Source organism: Doryrhamphus excisus, chromosome 12, assembly GCF_030265055.1.
Source record: "Doryrhamphus excisus isolate RoL2022-K1 chromosome 12, RoL_Dexc_1.0, whole genome shotgun sequence".
Lineage (NCBI taxonomy): Eukaryota > Metazoa > Chordata > Actinopteri > Syngnathiformes > Syngnathidae > Doryrhamphus > Doryrhamphus excisus.
Genome location: NC_080477.1, coordinates 21,113,566 through 21,126,581, shown reverse-complemented (window position 1 = coordinate 21,126,581; position 13,016 = coordinate 21,113,566). Strand labels below are relative to the sequence as shown.

The 13,016-nt window shown below is 36.7% G+C and overlaps 1 protein-coding gene across 1 annotated transcript in view; it reads left to right on the top strand.

Moving 5' to 3' along the window:
• The first annotated feature begins 487 nt into the window (after positions 1-487).
• The window catches only part of nkd1 (NKD inhibitor of WNT signaling pathway 1), a 54,266-nt gene continuing 41,737 nt past the window's right edge, over positions 488-13,016 (top strand). Inside the window, exons 1-3 of the mRNA XM_058089021.1 lie at positions 488-793; positions 901-933; positions 1,087-1,190. Coding sequence (XP_057945004.1) covers positions 769-793; positions 901-933; positions 1,087-1,190 — 162 coding nt within the window. The 5' untranslated portion in view covers positions 488-768. The remainder of the gene's footprint in view (positions 794-900; positions 934-1,086; positions 1,191-13,016) is intronic.

The following is a 13,016-nucleotide window of genomic DNA, read 5'->3' as shown; positions in this document are numbered from 1 at the left end:
TATTCTATTCTATTCTATTCTATTCTATTCTATTCTATTCTATTCTATTCTATTCTATTCTATTCTATTCTATTCTATTCTATTCTATTCTATTCTATTCTATTTTATTTTATTTTTTTTCGAAGTCATTTTTTGTTTTTTTCAGACATTGACAAATCTTCAGTATTTTTTTATATGCTATAATTTTTCATGTTTTTCTTTTCATTGCATCAGGAAGAGAAGTCTTTTTTATTTTAATTTTTTTTTAAATTTTATTTATTTATTTTTTTAGAAGTAATCTTTTGTTGTTTTTCAGATAACACCCACCCAAGTACTTCCTTTCCATTTGCTTTGACAGCAACAAATCTTTAACAAATTTATTATTTCACCACGCTGAGCAACAAAAGTACCTATTGTAAAAAAAATTAAATCGAAAATTACATTTCAATGTATTTAATTTATCAATATGCAGCCCTTAGTAGAAATATTTTAGACACCAATGAACTAGAGTAGGGAGCTATCTTTTTCGGAAGTAGTTTTATTCTGAAAGACGCTAACCGGAAATATTCAACCCCCTATTTTACGGGAGGTCCTAGCATCACAGCAGAGGCTCGTTTGCTCTCCAGCCGTGCGGACGTGTTTGCTCCTACCCGCCTTCCTCGCTTCTTTCCGCGGACTCTTTACGGATATATCTACCCCCTCGTTCTCGTCTCTTCTCTTTTTGTGGCCATTTACGGTTCCTCTTCTTTGGACTATTATTCGTCTGATGGTGTGCGCCGATGCCAAGAGATGGGTAAACTGCACTCGAAACATGGTGAGCTTTTTGTTTGTTTTTATTAGTATCAGTCCTGGCGTTGTAGTAGTTGTTCATTGTGTCCTCTCTTTTCTCTTTTCCACTTTTTTTAAATTTTATTTTTAAAGCCACTATTTGCAAAGCGAGGGAGAGCCCAGAAGGTAAGAGCACTTTTAAGGGGGAAGCATTTGGGTCACTTTGAAGGGGCTCACAAGAGGGAAATGGAGGGGGTGCTTGTGGACTACATGTGCATGGACACCCACCCCTCCTCCATTAAGAAAAAAAAAAACAACAAAATTTGTGTTTTGTTGCAGGCGACAGCTTTGTAGTTAATGCCTGTTTGGCTCGGAAGGGACTGGATGACTGGCTGGTGAAACAAGACTGTCACCTGAAGACCAAGTGCGCTTTGGGCACCCGGGTGAGTTCCCACTTTTTGTGCAGCTTTCTTGCTTGTGCATGAAGTTTTTTGTTTTTTTTTTTAAATCACAATGTGACACACATACTCTTAACTGTACACCATCTCACTGTGGAGGACTTTGAAATATTTTCTGATTTGTATTTGCAGTGATTTTTTTTTGGTTCCCATTGTTGGGTGACTCTCATGCCACTTTCATTTTTTTAATATTACATTCAAAATTACCTTCAGTAATGTGAACATTACTGTGGATGTGAATATTTACTCCTGGTTATACCTTCAGTTGTTCCAGTATGCGGTGCTACAAGTTTGACACTATTACCTGGTGCTGTTCACATCCGCATACCGCATATAGTACATATATAGTACTTATCTGTACTGATTAATATAATTTGTGTCGTTTCTTTGGATCTAAACAAAAAAAATTAAAAAATTTGGAGATACTTTATTTTTTGTCAAGTTTAATTTTTATTGTAATTTAAGCATCCTACAAATTTTGCAATTTTTTTTTCTTGCTTTTCAGAGAAAAACAACCAAAAACAAAGATCAGAGATGCTTGATGTTTGTTTAATCGTAAACAAGAAAAAATATTTTTTATTTTTTTTGTCCGATTTAAATCGACAGCTACAAATTTCTATCAAATAACAAGTATTTTTGTATTTTTTTTGTATTAAAAAAAATAAAAAATATAACCGATTGTAATGCACCCTCGAATGAACAGTATGCCCCATACGATTTTTGTAACATTGTTGGGTGACTCTCATGCCACTTCCATTTTAAAAAAAATATTACATCCAAAATTACCCTCAGTAATCTGAACATTACTGTGATTGTGAATATTTACTATTATTTAATTTATTTAATTAATTTATTTTATTTAATTATTTATTTTTTTTAATTTAAGCATCCTACAAATTTTTGCAATTTTTTTGTTGCTTTTCAGAGAAAAACAACCAAAAATAAAGATCAGAGATGCTTGATGTTTGTTTAATCGTAAACAAGAAAAATTATTTTGTTCCTCCTGGAGTTCATTTTTAAAATTTTTTGTCAGATTTAAATCGACAGCTACTAATTTCTATCAAATGACAAGTATATTTGTATTTTTTTGCATGATAACAAATTTTTTTTACCGATTATAACGCACCCTCGAATGAACAGTATGCCCCATATGATTTTTGTAACATTGACACGTGACAAAACGTCATTTGGTTGTTTTCAGATAAAAATAACCACAAATAAAAATACGAAGATACTTGATTATCACCAGATTTAATTGGACGACATACTGCACAGTGACAGCATGAATTGTTTTTGATGAAACAACAAAAAAATACTAGATTTTTGCTTACCCATAACACAATGTACAATTAAAAGTATGTACTCTTCACATTTTGCATGCATCAAAAACACAATTTCGCGGATTCAATCCAAAATGTAATGAATTCTTATTTGGCCCGTGCTTCACTCCTACACAAAGTTTCACAGAAATAGGTTAAGTCGTGTTTTGCATAATTCTGCTGGTGAACAAGCAAACGGCCATCATGACGACACACTCGTCTGCTGCAAAATGTCAGAATTGTTGATGCAACTGTTCTGTTGGACCTCATTAGATTGTCTTTACTCGGGTTTGTTTTCATTGTAATGGTCTGTTGGTCTCTCTCTGGGATCAAATATTGGTTTTTAGCCCAGTTCAGGTCTTGTTTGTTTTTTTTTTTGTTGTTTTTTTTTAAGGCAACAATAGATCAAGCTTGACTTGAAAGCATTGTAGGGTGACAGTCTGGTGACGTGAGGATCGTAAAAGCAAAGCCGGAGGAGGAATGTTGGTCATGCTGTTGTTTATTATTTTTTTTTGGCTTTGCCGTGAACACAACCGCTGTTGTTGTTGTCAAGTGGAGGGGGGGAAATCCTTTTGGAATTGCTTCAGAGGAGCTTTAATCCTCTTTGGTTCGCGGTGCCGTCCTGTAAACGATGCAGGAATCGGTGGCCGATGGTGGTGAAGGGAAAAAGAGATTTTTTTTTCCCCCCCCACCCACTCTCGGAGAGTAGAAATGTGTCTATCTATTGTACGCAGCCTGCAAGACCGATGTGATGTGTGGCGTTCCTTTTTTTTAAAGAAGAATTCAAAACATTCTTTGTTTTTTTTTTTTATGACACACTAAGACGTGCGCTCATGCGGGGGCGGCTGTGTTAAAGTTCACGTCGTGCGGGCAGATACAAGTTCACATGCTGGGTTCTTTGTGATAGGGGTCTTTATTGGGGGGGACACAAGACAAACTTTCTACTAATCCACCACCAGTCTAAAGTCGTTTGAGGTATTTGTCATGGTTGTTTTATCGCAACTGTTGACCGCGTACGGTTAAATCCCTAGCCTGGTTCGGAATATTTAAGTCAGTTCAAAGCACTGTTAGTAGTGTAGTTAGTAGCGGTGTGTATTGGCAAGAATCTTACGATACGATACGTATCACAATACGATATATCACGATATTGTTAACAAGGCGATATTTTTTTGTTTTTCTTGTCGTTTAAAGATTATTTCCTGGAAAAAAACTGTTATGCTGCATCACAAACTTTCCTCTGTTAAAAAGTGTAGCATTTGGATAAATAAAGATTTAACATGCAGCTTGAAATTTACAAAAAAAATAAAATAAATAAAAGTAGTCAAGCTGATGATGGCGCTATCGTATGAAAAGTTAGCACAGTTAGTCGTAGTTAGCATCAAGGCAAATAATTTTCTGTTGTTTCTATTATTTGATATTCATATTATTTGATATTTGATTTTCATCACGTTTATTGGATATTGACAAATTTTCTGTATTTTTTTATATGCTATAATTTTACATGTTTTTATTTTTTTATTTTTATTTGTATTTTGTTTATTTGTTTTTATTTATTTATAAAAAAATTTTAGAAGGCATTTTTTGTCTTTTCATTGCATCAGGAAGAGAAGTCTTTTTTTTATTTGTATTTTGTTCATTTATTTTTATTTATTTATTTTCAATTTTTTTTTAGAAGTCATTTTTTGTCTTCTCATTGCATCAGGAAGAGAAGTCTTTTTTTAATTTTTATTTTGTTTATTTTATTTATTTATTTATTTAATATTTTTAGAGGTCATTTTTTGTCTTTTCATTGCATCAGGAAGAGAGGTCTTTTTTGTTTTTATTTGTATTTTGTTTATTTTTATTTATTAATTTTTTTTAGAAGTAATTTTTTGTTTTTTCATTGCATCAGGAAGAGAATTCTTTTTTTTCATTTTTATTTGTATTTTGTTTATTTATTTTTATTTATTTAACCAATGTTGGTATCAGGGATTGGCTGCCGATCCGCTGTATTTTGAAGCTAATATCAGTTTCGGCTACAAGATTTCCCTATAATGCTATAACTCTGCTCCGCACTTCCAACATGCTAGGTGAGGTAACGCCTCTTAGAACTGGTTACCTTGATTCCCGCCACCCGCAAGAAGAAGAAGAAAACGCAACATAGTTTGATTTTGGATCGGCTGTGTAGCTAGCGCGGTAGTTACCCCTTCTTTCCATGCCTGCAGTGGTGGTGCTACATAGTGGCCAACAGTGGCCATCGCCATCTTCGGTCACTTACTGGCCATCTAGACATTCCATGAATGAACCTTTTGCCACCCCTGTGTAAGTAATGGTCTCACCTTGGCCACCTCAATGAAAAATGTCTGGTTCCGACATTGATTGCATGAGAAGCCAAAAAAATGTGGGTCAGGACGTCCCTCGTCGTTGTAGTGGCAAGCGACACAAGCACATGTGGATGTAGAGGATGTAGACCACGGCGGCCATTCACATCCTGTGGCTGTTTACCTATTGGCCCACAGCACATTCGGAAAATTTAACAAGAAACAGTAAAAATGGGGAAAAAAAGACCAGTAAATTTATAATTTTAATATACATTCATTCATTTTCTACCGTTTGTCCTCACAAGGGTCGCGGGGGATGCTGGAGCCTATCCCAGCTGTCTTCCGGCAAGAGGCGGGGTACACCCTGGACTGGTGGCCAGCCAATCACAGGGCACATATAGACAAACAACCATTCACACTCACATTCATACCTATGGACAATTTGGAGTCGCTAATTAACCTAGCATGTTTTTGGAATGTGGGAATATATATATATAATATAATATATATATAATAATATATGCAATAATATATATAATACATTTTAATTTATAATATATATATATATATATATATATATATATATATATATATATATATATATAATTTTTAATTTCTAATATATATAATATATAGTTTGGGTTTTTGTTAGAGGGAAAAACTAACAAAACAAAAAAAAGTCGCAATTTAGGTAAAATTAGGCTGGGTAAAATGTTTTAATATTTTAAGTTGAAAGTAATGAAATAATGAAAAAAAAAAAAAAAAAATATATATATATATATAGTTTGGGTTTTGTTAGAGGGAAAAACTAACAAAACAAAAAAAGTCATAATTTTGGTAAAATTAGGCTGGGTAAAATTTGTACATATTTTGCGGTGAAAGTAATGAAATAATAAAAAAAATATATATATATTATATATAGTTAGGGTTTTTGTTAGAGGGAAAAACTAACAAAACAAAAAAAAGTCGCAATTTTGGTAAAATTAGGCTGGGTACATTTTTTTAAATAAATGTTAATATATAATGTATATATATATTTTTATTATAAATTTTTATTGAATTTACATATATATATATAATAAATAAAAATAAATATTTTTTTTTACATTTTTATTTACAATATATAATATAGTTTTTAATTTATAATATATATATAATATATAGTTAGGTTTTTTGTTAGAGGGAAAAACTAAAAAAAATAAAAATAAAATAAAATAATATTACAGGAAAAAGGGTACCAGAAGAAATAATAAAAAAAAAAAAAACATAAAAATATGCTTTGTCACCAAAAACATAGGGCTGAGATGCAGGCTGTTTTTTTTTTTTTAAAGGAAAGTAAATTTTATGACACTGCTTTATGATCTAGTATTTTCGATAAGATAGTGTAGCCATTGGGCATAGATTACGTGCATGTAAACAACGCCAACGTCTCTCTTATGCTTTCACTACTCGCATGAATCCGCTGTCTATTATGATGTGATTTTTTGCAAGCTAGTGGACATTTTGAATGGTTTTGCACCATAGGCGTTAATGCGAGTGTAAGCTTGAAGGCTCAGTGAGGTCACTATGAGCGGTGTTGGCAGGTGGGTCTTGACATATGACATCGGGGTCATGTGATACCCCGTGTGCAGCCTGCTCTCTGCCCCGCCCTTAAGTATCAAATGTTATGCGGATATTGAATATCCCATGAGGACTCCACTCTCCGCTTCCAAAACTCTCTGATGTGATATCCTACTTTACTTTTATTGCATCCTTTCATTGATTACAAAAAAAACCTTGTTTCACCCACTTTTCTTTTAAAATCACCCCCCCCCCCTCAGTGGCTCCCCCTTCTGCCCTCGCAGACTCCCATCTGCTTGGTGCGTTTACTCGGTGGCCTAGTGTTGGTTGGATGAAACGAGACGGCGTTTGAAAGAGAGGGGGGGGGTGTTCACTGTGACACTGGAGGCCCCCCCTCCTCCAAAGTGAAGGGAGGGGATCATGCCCTCTCCGCTTCAGAATCTCACAGCACATGTTTGAATTCATGTTTCTCCTCAATGAACGGCGGCTCCCCTCGTGCTGGTAGCACTCATGCAGCCCCCAGACCATGATGCTACCACGCCCATATACTCGACTGTTGCCAAGACTCTAAAAGACGCTGGAGCCTATCCCAGCTGTCTTCGAGCGAGAGGTGGGGTACACCCTGGACTGGTGGCCAGCCAATCACAGGGCACATATAGACAAACAACCATTCACACTCACATTCATACCTGTGGAAAATTTGGAGTCGCTCATTAACCTAGCATGTTTTTGGAATGTGGGAGGAAACCGGAGTACCCGTAGAAAACCCACGGGAAAACATGCAAAATCCACACAGGGATGGCCGAGGGTGGGATTGAACCCTGGTCTTCTACCTGTGAGGTCTGCGCGCTAACCACTCGGCCGCCATGCCGCTGCATGCCCTTATATCTTATTTAGAGTCAAGAAGACAAGTAGATGTCACAGTAGATGTTGGAATTCATGTTTCCCTTCAATGAACCACTGCTATCCTTGTATCGGCAGCGCTCATGCAGCCGCCCCTCGACCGTGACGCTGCCACCACCACCATGCTTCACTGTTGGTATGACACAAACCTTGCTAGTTTTGTTGGTACGGACAATTTCAATGGTGACTTTGATGTGACTTGGGTGTCAAAAAAGTTGATGTTTACATTTTACTGGGCATGCCCCATTGACTATTCTGGTTGATTTATAATAGCGGCGCATGTAGACAAGAGATTGGAATATTCCTTTCCATGTATACCATTTCTTTCGGAAAGATTCCATTCGGAAAGAGAAAAACTCATGGAAACGCTACTGTATATGTTTGAACTCATGTGTCCCCTCAATGAACCGCATCTCCCCCTGTGACGGCAGCACTCATATTAGGCCTGTTTGATCATTTTGCCGGACTCGATATATTGATGTGCATACTTGTTTTCCTCCTCTCTCTCCACCAAACAGGCTGGATGACAAGAGGTATCTATCTCAACATCTGGGCGTGTTGGTTCTATAGCAGAATGAACTGAGTGAGGGAACCCTCATGGGATCATGCTGTGCTTTCGTGTCACAATATATGAATTCATGTTGTTCCAATGAACCACAGCTCCACCAGTACTAGCAGCACTCATGCCGTCCCGGACCCAGTCCCTGAATGGTGCTACCACTACTATGCTCGAGTGTTGACAATAATGGGTGTGTGTGTTGACGCATTTTCAGTGCATAGCGGAGTATAGTCAGTATACCTACTTTTCTCAGGCAAAATCAACTTTCTCATTCATGGAAACATGCCAGGCATCTAAGGAATCCGGGAATTCCATTGGAAATATCGGGAAATGAATGCCAATCCCCTCAGTTTTTTTTTTTGCTGTGCGATGAGAGACACGTTGATAGGATGCTATCCAAAAACTCCACAAGGCGCATATTGGGAGAAAACAAAAAAAAAAAAAAAAAAAAGCACAATCCCAGCTGCTAATCCTCTAAAGATTCCGCGCACATTCCCCGCAGAAGACTTTGATCTCTTGGCATGCATCCGGATGATATCTGACTGTGAAGCAGACACACATGCGTGTGCAAAATGAATCAAAACAATACACTGCATACATTTTTTTTAGTTCAAAAGAAGCACAAATGTGATAACTATGAGAGCGTATGAGTGCTTTGAACACGCTAAACAAAGTTACATTAAAGTGATATCTGCATGGACACAATATGAACTTCCAGGTTATTTCTCCTTTTTTTTTGTCAATATCCACTATGAACTATGAAAATGACACAGATGACAGAATGACAGTCTGAAAATGAAGAGCTTGCAACCAAAAGGCGCTAAATCCGTTTTGACTGATTTCGAGAAAATCAATGATTTTTAATTACGCACATATCAATTTATTTGGTCATCAAGTCTATATTGCAAATGAAAGAGCTATCAATATAGGTCATAAAAATGCATGCTATAAAAATCCTGCACACACCATGTATTTTATATATATTTTTTTAATTAATTTTTTTTCGGATTTAGCGCCTTTTGGCTGAAATAAATTTGAAGTCACCTTTAACTTCTTCAATGGCATTGTTGTAAAAGAATGTAAGGTGCTTTAATGTGCTATGCTAATCAAATAATTACAACACAGAAGCCATTCTCAACATACAATACAAAATCATTATTATTAATTAAATTAATAAAAATTTTATTAAAAGCAGTGCTCATATTTGACTGCACCATGAAGGTGACAGTGACAAAAATCATCTCATTCCAAACTCTTTCCATTGTATGTTTTTTAGTACAAGTAAAATAATGTTTCTCATGAAAGTTGGAGGTGTCAAGGTAGAGACATGCCTTTTATGGCGTAAAAAAAACTTCCATGTTACAGAATACTGTAAAAACACAATTTGTGTTCTCCTGAATTGCATAACATACTGTAACTATCATACGTGTACTTAATGTACACAAACAAAACAGGATGCGCACTGATACTGGCTTTCTGTATGTGCAGTGCCAATTGTATTCTTCTCTCTGATTGGTCAGATTATCAATAGATGGGAAACTTGGGCCAATCAGAATAAAGGATAAAGAAAGGGATTTAGCTTGTTTTGGTTGAAATCTGAAATGGAAATAGCGCCTTTTGGTTGAAAGCATACATTTCATATCACTTTTTTTCATGTTTTTTAAAATGCTTTCAAGACCAAAATATGTGATTTGGATACACATGACAGAGGTCTATTAAACTCATGAAAAACATGCAACTTAGTGAAAATTGGATTTAGCGCCTTTTGGTTGCAAGCTCTTCAAATAATATTGACAATAACATTGTCTATATTATCATATTATCTGCAATTATTTGTGGGTCAGTCCAAGATGGTAAAGGTGTCCACAGAGCTCTAATGTTAAAAAAAAAACAAACAAAAAAACGTATTTAGTAAGTCATGAATATGTTATTTTAAACAGATACTCCATTTAAAACCAAGGATTCCTACTTTGCCTAAATTCACTTCTCATAGTCGGGTCTGGAATCAACCAATTACTGTAATAATAACATACTCGACAATAACGATGTACCGATGGCCCGGGGCAAGTTGAAACAAAATTCGGGTAAATCCGAAGAGTTTTTTTTTAAGTGGTTCTTGTTGGGTGTTGGTAAAACACGGACTGCGTAATTCCGCTGGTAATTTGCAAACCAATCCTCGCAAATCTTGAAATGGACCAATCAGAATCGTTTATTTATTTAGACCGCGGTCCGTAGTACACAGTCCGCGTTTTACCTACACCCGTTCTTGTTCGCTATCAACCAATCAGCGATCGTTTGACTACGAAAACATCCATCATGGCGTCCCTGCCAACATGGTCTAATTCAGGGGTCTCAAACTCGCTAGGGTCTGGGCGAGACTGGGCCGCATCAGGTTTTCCAAAAAAAACCCCACAAAAAAACGCATTTATTAAAAACAGAAAAATGAATAAACTTCGCCTTGGTTTAGATTTTCTTCAAGAAAAGCTCTGATAAGACATGTTCTCAAATATCTTACTTTTTATTTTTCTACACAAAATAAGATGAAAAATAAATAAATCAAGAATAAAGAAAATCAATCAATCAGAAATAAATAAATAAATATAATAATAATAATCGGCAAATAATAAAAACTTATTATATAAACCACATATAGTTGGTGGGTAGACAAATTATTTTTTTCAGATTAAAAACAACAAAGCATTATTAGAGCCCTGTAGACATGACAAAACACGACTATAGTCACATTTATACTCTTTTTATTTACAACATATTGCGCAACTGCAGGGTCTTGAGACACATGCTAACTCGCAAACTAGCGAGAGCTAGCGACCTAAACGGTAGCCTTCAAGTTATTTCCTTTAAACTTAAAGCGCCAAAAACTTACCACTTCCACACGGACAGGGAGGATAACTATTAACAGTTATTTAACCTTTAACATGAACATTAATCAAACATAATAATTTTTTCTGGGTACATGATACCATACAGCATCCATATCAAACTTGCGCGGGCCGCACTGACATTAAACTTTCATATCAAGGCGGGGGGCCTCAAACTAGTGTCCTGCGGGCCACATTTGGCCCGCGAGCCGCGTGTTTGAGACCCCTGGTTTAGTGCATGTTGGCTTTGGCTGTCTTAGCTTAGCCGTGCTACCAGCTGTAGAGACTATTTTAACGCCAACTTCTGACACTTAAACACAAGATTAACTTGATTTAGTTTGAATGTTTATGTTTTTTGACTGGACAATTATGTCACCTTGGCTAGCAAGCTTAGCTCAGTACAATGAAGCTATCATGAGATTTCGACAACTTCTTAAATAGAAGATTAGCTAAAGTGTCAATTCATAATCTTTGTACTTGTAGCCATGGCTAACTTATCTTAGCATGATGAAGCCATGCTAGCAAGCGTAGAGATGATATGTTAGCCGGGATTATTTGGAGATGAGCGTTTAGTGCTATGTTGACTTTGGCTGTCTTAGCTTAGCACGGCTAAGCTATCATGCTAAAAGCTGTAGAGACCACGTTTAAAGCCAAGTCAAGAAGTCAATTTTGTTTTTAATATTAAGTTTTACAACGTACCTGGGCTAGCTTGCTCAGTACCAGCTAATTGTAGAGCCGCGTGTTTGAGACCCCTGATCTAGTGGTTCCATTTCTCTGTGTATTTTTCTCAACTCAACAAATTATTGTTTGACCATTGAGCATTTTTTTTTGAATAAGCAATTACAGTGTGGTATCTGATGAATTTGCCGAAAACATTAACAAATAAGCAATTTTAGGTGGTTTAGTAAAAGAAAAACAATTGCATGCGACCAAAGCGACCCACCCGCATTCAAGAGCAGCCTAAAGACCTCCACTCCATCCTCTCATGGGAACGCTTCTTTTAAGAATCACACAGCCCCTCTCCGGCCAGGTGCTACCCCTCCGCCCTAAAGGCTCAAGGCTTTTCTTCCCTTTTAGAATGTGCCTCCAAACTTTGTACCCCCGCCCGCCCCTACCCCCGTTTTTTTTTTCTTCAAAGAGCAACAACAGGCCGTCGTCCCTTGGGATCACAGGGAGGGTCGAGCCTGCTGGGAGAGGGCCATACGTCACACCAGCATGCACAAGAGGCCAGCCGGTGGTGGAGGAGGTGGGAATCGGACAAAAAGGGAGAGGAAGAGGAGTCTGCATTTGAAAGGTGCTTTCAGCATCCAGACCAAGGTCCTTGGCTTTGTCAAGCTGACAAACACAACAGCAAAAAAAAAAAAAAAAAAAAAGGGGGTGCCAAACCTGTCTTTTATCGCGTTTGGAGGCTGAGGGGAACATGTCTGAAAGACCTTTTTCCTCAAAAAAAAAAAAAAAAAAAGAACAGGCAGACTGGGGATAAGTTCCACTGCAACTTTCTTTGGAGGAGAACTCTTTCACAGGCTGCACATTTTCCTCCTGCACACAAACCCTGAGAAGAAAACTCCAAACCGTGAAAGAGTCTTTTCACTTGGCAGTGATCGAGCGACAATGGGAAGGGTTTTTAGCATGCAGACGACAGGGTAAAAACGGTCAAAACGCATGAAAACGCTGTAATATTCATGCCACGCAGGTAGCTGGTGGTGTCACTGTAAAGTACTTTCTAAAGTATGCAGGGTATACACGCTCAAAACTGCACAATATACATCGCTTTACATATGTACTGGAATTAATCCAGTTACCGTATTTTCCGGACTATAAGTCGCACTTTTTTCCCCATAGGTTGGCTATTCCTGCGACTTATACTCCAGAGCGACTTATAAATGAAAAAACTGTGTTACCCGCAAAAAATTTTACTTATACTCCAGTATGACTTATGTATGTTTTTTTCTACCTAATTATGCATTTTTGGCCGTGTGCGACTTATACTCCAGTGCGACTTATAAATGAAAAAAAACTGTTTGTTACCTGCAAAAAATGCGACTTATACTCCAGTGCGACTTATGTATGTTTTTTTCTACATAATTATGCATTTTTAGCCTTGTGCGACTTATACCCCGGAGCGACTTACAGTCCGGAAAATACGGACATACCGTATTTTTCAGACTATAAGTCGTACTTATTTTCATAGGTTGGCTTTTCCTGCGACTTATACTCCAGTGCGACTTATGTATGTTTTTTTTCTACCTAATTATGCATTTTTGGCCTTGTGTGACTTATACTCCAGAGTG